The following is a 12,392-nucleotide window of genomic DNA, read 5'->3' as shown; positions in this document are numbered from 1 at the left end:
CTGATTCTCCTAGCTGCTTTATAAGGTATTCTCTTAGAAACAATGAATGGGTAACAGTAAGGGAAGAAGAGGAGTGAGACAAAAAATAAAAAATAAAAAAACAAACAAAACCCCAATCCCCTGCCTTACACATTGAATTCCTTTAGCCACAACCACAAAAGGGAAAAGAGGCTTTGCACCTGAATGAAAGGATCCATCTTACCTCTACCTTCTCCACTACTTGCTTCCCGAATGAACAGACTTTGGTAGAACAGGTGATGGTCATGTTCTCTGAGCTCTCATACTGACTGGTCACCCCGTAGAAAGCCCCTGTATCATCTTGAATGTTGCAGTTTAAATCCGCCTGTGGGAAAAGGTCACAGAGGTTGGGAATTAATCTGTCATCTGGCAACATCGATCTGACGAGTAGTAATGAACTTATTCTCCTGAATGGGGTGTTGGGGGTAGTGGAGAGGAGATGGGGATCAGAAGGGAAGAGTAGATGAAAGGCCAGGCCCATCCAGAACCATCTGCAAAAGCCTAAGGATCATTTTTCTTTTTATTAGAGATGGCACTGGTCAGATTTCCTTGAAACAACAAACAATATACCTGTTTTGGTTTTTTTTGTTGTTTTTGTAAAAATTCATTCTAAAGAGCCTTACTTAAAACAGAGTGTGAATGAATTCCCAAAAGTATTACACCAGTTCACTAGCTGGAGAAATGCTTAAGGAAACAGAGCATAATTTGAAGTCCAAAAATGTACTTGAGAACAACAACACGATGGGAGATGATGGTACCCAGACCAGCCCCACCCAAGGACTTCCACATACAACTGATGCCTGCAGGGCAGGGAGTGAAACTAGAAATGCAAGCTTTGTCCTCAATTCCTTTCTTCTGCTTGCTACAATTCTCTTTTCATGTACTCATCATCTCCTATGGGGACTGTGGGCTCAATGCAGATGACTCCTAAAAGGACTCATCTCTCATGAGCTCCATTCCCACATCGCCTGCTGGACAGTTCCAATGGAAGATCCCACAGGCGCCTCAAACTCAAAGTCCAAGAAGGAACTCAGTAATTAAACCCCAAATCCACCCTTCCTACTGGTCCCCCTCCTTCTGCTGAGGGCACTTCCAATCTTACCCAGGCTCTGCAACTTGAATCATCCTCAATGTTTCAGTCTCACTCATATCCTCCAATTGCTTGTCAAATCTTATTGATTCCAATTCCCCCGATAGCTCTTGTATTCATAACTCCTTATCTCCCTTTCATTCTAACCACCCCATGGCAGACTTTTATCACCTCTCTGCAGAACTATTACCAGTAGCCACCTCCCTGAATCTAGCCTTTCCCTTCACCTATCCATCCTCCCCACTAGCCAAAGGAACACCTCTAAAGAACAAGTGTGACAAGGCATTGCTTTGCTCAAAAGGCATTAGTGGTTCATTATTACCTCTGGGATCAAACAAACTCGTCAGCCCAGTACTTAAAATGCTTTACAACCTGTCATCACCCTATTTTTCTTGACTTTTTATACATTACTCCCCTTCAGGTATTCTATGGTCCAGCCATATTGACCCTCCTTTTTTTCTTCCTATTTTTCATATAATACATTTCATCTGTCTTTTCTGCCTTTTCACAGACTGCATCCCAGGCCTACAATGCACCCCCTTCCTCTGACCTCTGTTTAAAAATCCCCAGTTTCCCTTAAATCTCAGTTAGGAGCCCACTCCTACGTGAGGAGAACCTCATGTTCACTTTCCTTATCTCTAGCTACTAATACTTCTCCCCTCTGGAAATCACCTTGTATCATTTTACATATATAATGTATGTATATGTGTAGTTATTGTCGCCCCCACAGAACAGAAGCCCCTAGCAGGGGCCCTATAATTGTGTCTTTGTATTTTCAATGCCCAGCCCAGAACACATAGTAGGTGCTTAATAAATGCTTGTTAAGCTGAAAAGTAATCCCAGCAGCTGCTGATGTTTATTCGATGCTTTAAGTCTAGCTAAGCACTTCCCACAGATGACTTCCCGGGTCCTCAGCTCCAGAAACTGGGATCTTTCCATCATCCACATACTATAAATGAGGAGCTAGGTGAAGAGGCATGAAGAATCTTCTGGTTCTAGGTCACGTGGTTTTACCCTTGGATTAGTCAGGGTCAGCTCCCCCAAGACAAGGATTCCAATCAAACCCAAGAACATCCAGAGCTCTAGATTCACTGGTTCTCATTTACATTATGCCTGAAGCAGAACGATCACAGCACAATCGAGAGCTGACATTTCTATTGCTTTATAAGGTTTGCAAAGAATTTCACACGGATTGGCTTGTTTGATTCTCACAAGGACCAAGTGTAGTCAATGTGACGGGGATTGTTACTCCAATTTTTACAGGTGAGGAAAAAGAGACTCTGGTACGACATGAAGTGGTGTGCCCAGAGTCACAGACCTAGTATCTGAGGTGGGATTTGAGCCCAGGTCTTCCTAATTCTAAGTCTAGCACTCTAATACACCATGTCAACAGACATCCATGCTCCTCAGATAGTCCATTGATAGGAAATGGAATACATAACAATGACAATATTAATCAATAATAAAAATTTGTAATTTTTATGGCATTTTAATGTTTGCAAAACACTTTATAAACATCATGCTATTTGATTCTCACAACAACCATGGGAAGTAGGTGCTATTATTCCCTCCATTAAGGCAGACAGAGGTTAAGTGACTTGCCCAGGTTGACACATCTAGTAATTGTCTAAAGCCAGATTTAAACTTAGGTCTTCTTGAATTTGGGTCCAGCATTTTAGCCACTTCCCTTAGTTAAGAATAGTATGGAGACTAGACTAAGAATATTACTTATCTGACTTGTTTGAGGCAGAACATAGTAGGAACTACTGAACTTTCTCAGTACCCCCGAATGACATTCTTTGGATCCAGCCATTCAAAGACTCCTTAATCCAGTCAACTGTGCTGTTATTCACTCTCTATTTCTCTCCTTTTCTTTCATAAACACTGGTCACCAAATGGCTTACTCAAATCCAGATACATTACACATCTACAGAATTCCTCTGACCTGGCATTCTAGTGGTGGCTCCCAAAGGACGTGCCATAAGCCCATTGGAACTCACACTTGCAGTATCATGTGCATGCTTGAGTCTCCCCACTCTCCCACCTGTGTCTTAAGAAAAAAACAAAATCATAATCAGAGAATTCCTCCAGTATAGAGAAATGATCAGCATCCTTTGTTTCTAATGAACACATTGGTTCCTAGTGGTTACTGTTCTTTCCATTCTAAATGATCACATATATTCTAAACCTTTGGAACAAGTATCAAGTTTATTGGTCTTGTAGCTCCTAGTTATCTCCCATCTTTCTCCATTAGAAAGGCAGTGTATTTCCAGTCCTTTACCATCTCCTGAATTCTCCATGAATCTAAAAATTCTCCCAAGATCAAATGCCCAATATGTAATAGAACTGTGCTGACTAGCCCCTCTACGTGCCTGACTCCAGAAAAAAAAAAGGTGCTACTAATGACTTCAAATAACAAACATTGCAGCTATCCAGGTGTGTTGGTAACCAAAAATGGGCTCCTTAGCACTTAGTCAACAAGTGCCCTTGACTAGTTTGGCTTTTTCCCCTGAACTGAATGCTGTTTGTATGTTGGGTTGGAGTAAGCTTGTTGGCCCCTTCACCTTGCTTCCCTTGCTTAAGCTGATCGAAAGAACCTGTGCTTTCCCGGTCAACCCCTTCACCTTGCTTAAGCAGACTGAAAAGAACCTGTGCTTTCCCCGGCGTACCTTACACCCCCCGCAGAAGCCGGATGGTTAGAAAACAGCTTCCGTTGGAGCCAGAGGCTGCTACAGCTACAGCCGAAGCTGAAGCAAGAGCTGCCAGTAGCAGAGCTGACCTATGCGAGGAAGCTGAACAAGGACTTCAGGCCAGTGGGTAATCTTTTTACCATAGAGGGGGAAGCATGATTTTGCTTTACACCATCATGCTTCTCTGTAGCCTCCTGGTTACTCTTGTAAGGCGAACTTATTGGGCCTGGAAGCTTTTGATCAATATATCAAAATGGGGATACTGGTTCATGGGTTGGTTACTGTGGAGCCTAAATATATGCTTTGATTCTTCTGCCTCCTACTTTGAGAGTTTCTTATATCTGGCGGTTCCGAACCTTTCAGACATATATATGATCCTCTTTGAGATTATAAACTCTGCCCTCCTAATACACCAGGCAGCCTTGTTTATAGGGGGCACAATTGTAGAAGTTTTCACAGATAATGCTCAGAGTTGTTTTTGTCTTCACCAATTAAACACGTTTATAAAATCATGTACTTATGTTAGGCTGTGTCTAAGAACCCATGCACGGCCACCATCATCTCTAAAGCCACCATGTGCGGCAAGAGGTCTTGGAATGTTGGACTAGGACTTTAGGAAGACTTGGTTTTTAATCTCCCCTCAGACTCTTACTACCTGTGTGACCCTAGGTTAGTCACTTGACCCTCCCCCCCCCCCAGCCTCAATTTGCTAGTCTATAAAAAACTGGGTATAATTATACCTATTTCATGGGGTTACTGGGAGAAATAGAAGAAATGATGTATGTAAAGCATTTTGCCAATCTGAAAACATTACATAAATGTGAGCAACCGTCAAAAGATATCTTCATTGTTTCATTGTAGCTTTTGTAACTAGTTATGTAAGAATGTAAACGTGTGCAGTTATTTCCAATTCTTTAGAGTCTAGTCTGTTCCATTAATCCACTTTCCTCTATTTAAAACTAATATCAAATGATTTTAATGACTGCTGCTTTCTAATATAAGCTTGAGGGCTAGAAGGGGTAGTCCTTCTTCATTCCTACTTTTAAAATAAAATTTCCTTTGATATGTTAGATCTTTTGTTCTTCCAAATGAACTTTATTATTATTCTGTCGAACTCTGTAAAGTATGCCTCCCTCCTAGGGCTTTGATTGCTAAAACACTAAATCTGTAAATGAATTTAAGTTAGATTGTCATTTTTATTATATTGTTATATTATATTATGTATATCCAGCCATAAGCACTGAATATCCCTCTATTTAAGATATTATTTATTTCTTTGGGGAGCATTTTGCATTTATATACATATGAGTGTGCCTTGGTAAATTAACTTCTTGGTATTTTAAGCATTTTGTAGTTACTTGTTTTATTAAATACACTTTTCTTTATATCTTTTGCTTTTTTATCACCAACATTTCCCATTATATTTGTCATCTAATCCTTTCCCAGAGAGCTATCTCTTAAAATAACTTTTAAAAGGCAGGAGGTGGGGAATAGGAGGGGAAAAAAGTTCTGAGAAACTAACCAACATTTTTTTTTAAAAGTCTGACATATCAGATTGGCTAAAATAACAAAACAGGAAAATGATAAATGCTGGAAAGGATGTGGGGAGATTGGAACATTGTTACATTGCTGGTGGAGTTGTGAGCTGATCCAGCCATTTTGGAGAGCAATTTGGAACTATGCCCAAAGAGCTATAAAAATGTTCATACCCTTTGACCCAGCATTACCAATTCTAGGGTTGTATCCCAAAGAAATCACACAGGCGGGGAAAAGGACCCATATGTACAAGGATATTTATAGCGGCTCTTTTTGTGGTAGCCAAGAATTGGAAATCAAAGGGATGCCCATCAATTGGGGAATGGCTGAACAAGCTATGGTATATGAAGGTAATGGAATACTACTGTGCCATAAGAAATGGGGATGATACGGACTTCGTAACAACCTGGAAAAACCTACACAACATAATGCTGAGTGAGCGGAGCAGAGCCAGGAGAACATTGTACACAACCACAGATATATGGATTATGTGAGGACCAACCCTGACATACTTCACTCTTTTCAGCAACGTAAGGTGCAAGAACAACTCCAGGGGACTCACAATGGAGAATGCTATCTTCATCCAGAGAAAGAACTGTGAAGTTTGAATACAGATAGAGGCGCACTACATGCTTGCCTTTTTTGCTTCTCTTTTGTTTTTGGGTTTTTTTTTTGTTTGTTTGTTTGTTTGGTTTTTTTGCTTATGTCTCTTCTTTCTCATGATTCATTCCATTGGTCATAATTCTTCTCCACAACTTGACTAGTGTATAAATTAATTCAATGCGAAGTTATACACGGTAGTTATATGAGATTCCAGGCCGTCTTGGGGTGGGAGGGGGGAGGGAGGGGAGAAAATCTGGAACTCAAAATTATGTAGAACCATGTGTGGTAAACTAAAAATAAATAAATAAATTTGAAAAAAAAATAAGTCTGACATATGTGATACTCCATCTATGGTCCCCCACTTCTGCAAAGACAGACGTATTTTCTCATAGTTCTTCTTTGGGGTCAAGAATGGTCATTATAATTCTATTTTCCCTTTTCAACTTTGTTACTGCTACATAGAAACTCTATTGATTTTTGTGGACAAATTTTGTATACTGATACTTTTCTGTAGAAATTCCCTAGGATTCCCAAAAAATTCCCTAGGATTTTCTAAACAACAATAAATTAGATAAGCTAGTATAAAATAAATCCCCATATACAAATTACCTAGAAAAGAACTTCCTCTATAATACTGATTACAAAAATATTTCCAAAAATATCTAGAAAACTGGACAATAGTCTTGGCAGAAATTAAATTTAGACTAACAACTAACACCTTATACTACAATAAACTCAAAATGGATAATATAATAAACTAGAAGAGGAACAGATTAGGTACCTTTCATAGCTATGGACAGGGGGTTAATTCTTAACCAAACAATGGATAAAGGTAATTCCAAAAGGTAAATAAACAATCCAGATTACAGGAAACTGAAAGTCTTTTTCATTAACAAGATTAATGAGAATGGCTTAAGAAAGGAAGAAGTCAATTAGGAAAAAAATCCTTGTTTCAAATATTTGATAAGGGTCTGATATCTAAGACACATAGACAATTGACAAACATGTAAGGCCAAAAGCCATTCTCCAACAGAAGTGGTCAAAGGATATGAACAAATGGTTATCGAAAGGAGAAATGTAAACTATTAACATCATTATGAAAGAATGTTCTAATAATCTTAAAAATAATCACATAATCTTGACAGTAAAAGACATGCAAAACAAAACTACCCTTAGGTTTTACCTCACGCCCAGAAAACTGGCAAAGAAGACAAAAAAGTCAGTAGTAGAGGAGTTGCTGAAAGACAAACACTAATTCACTCTTGGTAGAGCTGTGAGTTGGTACAATTACATTGGAAAGCAATTCGGAATTAAGCAAATAAAATGATTAGATGGTGATTCCACTTCTAGGCACATATACCAATGGAGAAAGAGAATATACACCAAAAATTTTATACCTGCCATTTCAGGGGTAGCAGAAAGCTGGAAACAAAGTAGATGCCCACTGATGGGGGAATGGCAAAACAAATTATGGTATATCAATATAATGGAATATTGCCATTACATATGCCCTAAGAAACAATGTACGTCATGAATAAAGAGAAACATGGAAGGCCAAGTAAGTAGAACCAGTAAAATAATATTCACAATGAGCACAACATTGTAAATGGAGAGAAACATTCCCAAATAATTAAAATGGAATGATATGAAATTGTAAATTGTCCTCAGTTCCTTTCCTTTGCACATGTGTTTGTTGGGAACACAGTGTGAGGGTCCATGAGTGTGGAATACTGAATATAGCACCAGATTTTTTTTTCTGTTAAGTTAAACAGTTTTGCTGAATTTTTTCTCTTCTTCTCTTTTGTGTAAAAAAAAAAAGCATATATATATATATGCATGCACACACATATATGTCTATACACACATATGTTATAAGAGATGGATCTTTTGGAGGGAGGAGGAGGAATATAGGGAGAAGTACGGGCAATATAAAAATATAACTTTTTTTTTAAATGCTCCTTAAGAAAATGAACACTTTTAAAAAGGAGTATAAATATGTTTTGAATAAGATGTTCTACAACATTTGATTTAGAAATGCATGAAGAAATTATTTTGATGAACTTTTTTGTTTTAATGGAACAGAATTCTTATGAAGGAAAGGTCACCAATAAACACGGAGTGGATATTAAAATGTGTTTTCAGTGGGGGAAGAATTTTTATGCCTACAACACAATTTCCCAGTCACAAGACTGGGTTAGGGGCCAGAGCCCACCATATTGTCTAAGTAAGCAGCAAGAGTTCAGCAAATTTAGCAAATACTTCTTAAGTACTTATTGTGCTTAGTGAATGGGGCACCCAAGTTGACCAGAGAAGGCCTAGAGCACAATCTGTCCAGACCCTGCTGCCTAAACTCAATCAGGATTCTTCAGACCTGTATCTGGTCTGAGAATTATGTAGCCTGGAGCATCCCCACAAGCCTGGATCAACCCTGTTAAACCTCACTACTGCCCTGAATGGTGCCCAGGGTACAGAGCAGCACTGGTTAACCCCTGGGCCCCACAAGGCCTAAAAATGTAGTTTTACAGCTCAGCATAAAGTAGTAAGGGAAAATTCAGCATTATGTGCTCAGACCACATTCCTAAAACAGTAGATTACTTCTGGCAGTCAAGAAGCCTGCCCGGGTCATACTTCTTGCCAGCCTCCCAACCTCCATGGAACTCCTGAACAGTCGGGAGCCCACCAGCTTGTGCAGAAGAATGGTCCATGCACTATTATGGCAAGCCAGGTATGCACACCAGATAGCACGTCCATTGTGACACAGCTTGATATGTTGGATTCCCTGTCCTTGATTCCTGGATACCCCTTATCAGAACACATTCTAACTTCCATTCCTTCCTCGCACTCTGGACAATAGAGAGATGTTGAGTGGGTCTTAGACCCTCTAGTCTTTCCTTTCCATTTTAAATATCTGGAAACTGAGCAAAGTAACTTGGCCCAAAGCCAAGCAGCACAACTAGAAATTGAAACCCAGGTACTCTAGCTCCAAATGCAGAAGCATGCTACCAAAAATGACACGGAAAGATGATTTGTATGTGAAAAGGGACATCAAAGGTATCCTTGAGGACATCTCTGGCCTGAAAAGGAGACAGACTCATTGTGATAAGAGAAAGAGAAACAACAGAAATATCAGAGAGATAAGACAAAGGCCTCTATCAGGATTTAAAGGGAAAAATGGCAAAACTATACGTGTAGGGTGAGGAAGGGCAGAGAAGCAGTAATCTGTGTCAGTGAAAGGAGTCTAAAAAAATTTCCCAAATAATGTCTAATAACCAATTTGCAATTACAGTTGGTTTGTGATTACCCTTGAGCATAATGTAGCCAACTGACCATGCCACCGCTAAGTGAGTTTCTTAAGGAGAAGTAATGCTATTAAAAAAAATTACCTTCTAGCCATGACAGTAATAATACCCCAAGAAAGATCACAGTTCCTGGGTCAGAGGGCAGCTTTTCTTTACTTTAAGAGGGAAAAGGTAAAGAATGTTAATTTAATAAAAGAAAAATCTGATTCCTTATTAAAGGCTGGGGTTTGTGCTAGCTTCTTAATCAATCTCAGTGATGCATTAATTTTCTCTTGCAACTGATGCGGATCTGTTTCACTGGGTACCAAACCAAAAGCATTCTCCTCTCTGGCAACAGTGGGAATACCTGAAAATGAAGCCTTTGCTTCACGACTCAACTGGCTGGAAACGTCTCCGGCACTCTTGTGGAGAATCTCCGTGGGGACGGTGTGTGAGGCACAGGGACGTTGGATGATCACAGAAGCAACAAAGATGCAAAATGGAGAAAAAACTAGAACCCAAATTTTAAATGCAGTTTTTTTTTCTTGGCAAATGCATAAAAGCAAGTATAAACAGTCAGAAGAATATTGCTTTTTCTGGAATCAAAACACCAGAGGGAAAAGCATAGGCCTGGGTACTAATAGATACGACAAGTTGAAAAACTGAATTTTTTTAAAAAAAATTTTAATCAAGACCATGTAAAAACCAACAATCTTTCCTCCAAATTCCATTTCTGCTACATAAGCTACAATCTAGGGCGGACCAATTTAAGAATGCTGGATTTTTGTTAAAAGACTTCAAGATCAAAACAGTGACCTTTTCCCAGTCCCCAGTCTCCCTGAGATCTCTGCAGCTTTGGACAGTGTTCATCACTCTCTCCTGGGCTCTCTACCCTCTAGATTTTGGGATCTCCCTCTTTCCTGGTTTTCCTCCTACTTCTCTGTCTCCTTTGTTGGATTCTCATCCAGAATATACCTTCTAACTCCAGGTGTCCCTTGGGGATTTTGTCCTGGACCCTTTACTTTTCTCCTTCTATATTATTTCACTCTCTACACTGATGATTCTCACATCTACCCCTCCTGCATCAATCTTTCTGATGACCTTCAATATCACATCTCCAATTGCCTTTTAGACCTCTCCAACTGGATGGTCCAACAGACATCTTAAACTCAAATCCACCATGGAACTCACTATCCTTCCCTCTAAACCTTCCTTCTCTCCTACCTTCCTGATTACTGTGGAGGTCAAGACCATCCTCCCAGTCCCTCAGGATCACAACCTAGGAGTCATCCTGGACTCTTTGCTATCTTTCACCCCAAATATCTAATCTGTTGTCAAGGACTGTTGATTTCACCTTTGCAGCATCTCTCCAATATGCTTCCTGGTGTCTTCTGACACTGCCACCATTCTAGCACAGACCCTCATCCCCTCACACCTGGATTATCACAACAGCTGCTGGAGGGTCTGCCTGCCTCAAGTCTCTCCTCACTCCAATCCATCCGCCAATCAGCCACTAAAGTGATTTTCCCAAAGCACGCTAACTGGATCCTAACTTCTTAATAGCAGAGCTAGGATTTGCATCCAGGGATCCTGATCCCTAGGTTCAATATTCTTTTAAATTATTCTACACTATCTCAAAAATAGTTCCTTATTTGGGGCCTTTAGTGTCTCCATTCTTGTGTAGTCTAAAAACCATAGTTTTACTCCTATTGTAAAGTTGGGTTAGTATTGAATAGTCTCATAGGAAAATTTAAATTTCCTTTTCTCCCTTTTTTGGGTCAATTTTCTCCACATTGAGTCTATGTTCTTGAAGATCATAGGACCTAGGACTTGAAGTGATGTCAGGAGCTATATAGACCAACCCAATCTTCTTACAAAATAAGCTGAGCCCTATGGTGGTTAGCATCACACATGGGATGGGAACCCAGATTCTGGCTCCACATCACTCTCCCCCCTTCTTGTATGTAACACCATAAATCATTTTCAAACTCTTGACTTCAGCTAGGAATTTAAGAACAAAATAATGAGAGTAAAAGCTAGGTGGACTCGTCAACGGTTTAACAGCTAGATGCTGATATCCCCAGGCCAATATGGTGGAAGTCTCTCAAAAGAGCCATAGGATTCTCATCTTTTCAACATTCTGAACATCTTAGATGAAAGCATGATCGGCGTGTTTATCATATTTGCAAACGATGAAGCTGGAAGAGAGCTCAGTTGGTGTGCTGAGCGACATAACTGGGGTCCATAAAGTCCTTACCAGGCTGCAAAAATGGGCCAAATTGAACAAGATGAAGTTCAACAGTGACAAACATCAAGTCCTATTTAAGTTCAATAACTCAACTGTAATTTAATTCAACAAATATTTATCAAGTGTTTCACTATGTACAATGCAGGAGCAGATTTGGCTTAATGGCAGCTGATATGGAAAAGATAATTGGTTTTTTATTGACCTCAAGCTTAATGAGTCAACAGATTGATAAGGTTTCAAATAAAGTAAATGCAATCTTTTATTTAAAAAAAATACACACACACACACACACACACACACACACACACTTCTTGGGGGGGGGGGGGTCTGGACCTGTGATTTTACCCACCTAGGGACACCTGGTGAGAACACTCCCTCTATCAATGTTCATGTGCAACTTTCCACCATTTAAAATCCTTAGAGAGTTATCTGGGCCACCATGAAGTTAAATAACTTACCCCAGGCCACAGGGCCAGTATGTGCCAGGGACAGGTCTTGAACCTAGTTCTCTCTGACTCCAAGGGCTGCATGAACTATTGCATGCTGCCACTGCTAAGGCAGTCAGCCCAGGTAAACAGAAGCATAGTGTCCAGATTAAGGAAGGTGGGAAGGCAATAAGTAATACAAAGTCAGACACCTGACCCACATCTTCCTGTGCCACTAATTTACTGTCTAACCTTGGTCAAGCTGCTTCTTCCATGGACCCTCCAGTTTCCTGTACTATAAGCCAGGGTGGGAGGGTGGGGTGGTAGGTAGATGATACCTAAGTTCTGGTCCAGTTCTGACTCTGTGAGGCAGGAGATAGGAGAACCGTTGCTACTGCAATTTCCTTCATAGCCCCCCTTCCCACAGATCTCCAGGAGTAAAGAGAAAGTTAGTGCCTTCTCAAGAGTCACATCCGATGAGCACAGAAATTCACCCACATTGTG

The 12,392-nt window shown here is 40.0% G+C and overlaps 1 protein-coding gene across 2 annotated transcripts in view; it reads right to left on the bottom strand.

The window, feature by feature from the left end:
- Positions 1-12,392, bottom strand: part of TEAD1 (TEA domain transcription factor 1) — a 309,672-nt gene that overhangs the window by 16,213 nt on the left and 281,067 nt on the right. For both annotated transcript variants that reach the window (XM_036763073.1, XM_036763074.1), the window contains one exon: positions 203-343. In XM_036763073.1, the coding sequence (XP_036618968.1) occupies positions 203-343 (141 nt within the window). The remainder of the gene's footprint in view (positions 1-202; positions 344-12,392) is intronic.

Source organism: Trichosurus vulpecula, chromosome 6 (assembly GCF_011100635.1).
Source record: "Trichosurus vulpecula isolate mTriVul1 chromosome 6, mTriVul1.pri, whole genome shotgun sequence".
NCBI classification, from domain to species: Eukaryota; Metazoa; Chordata; class Mammalia; order Diprotodontia; family Phalangeridae; genus Trichosurus; species Trichosurus vulpecula.
This window is presented reverse-complemented; position numbering and strand designations above follow the sequence as displayed.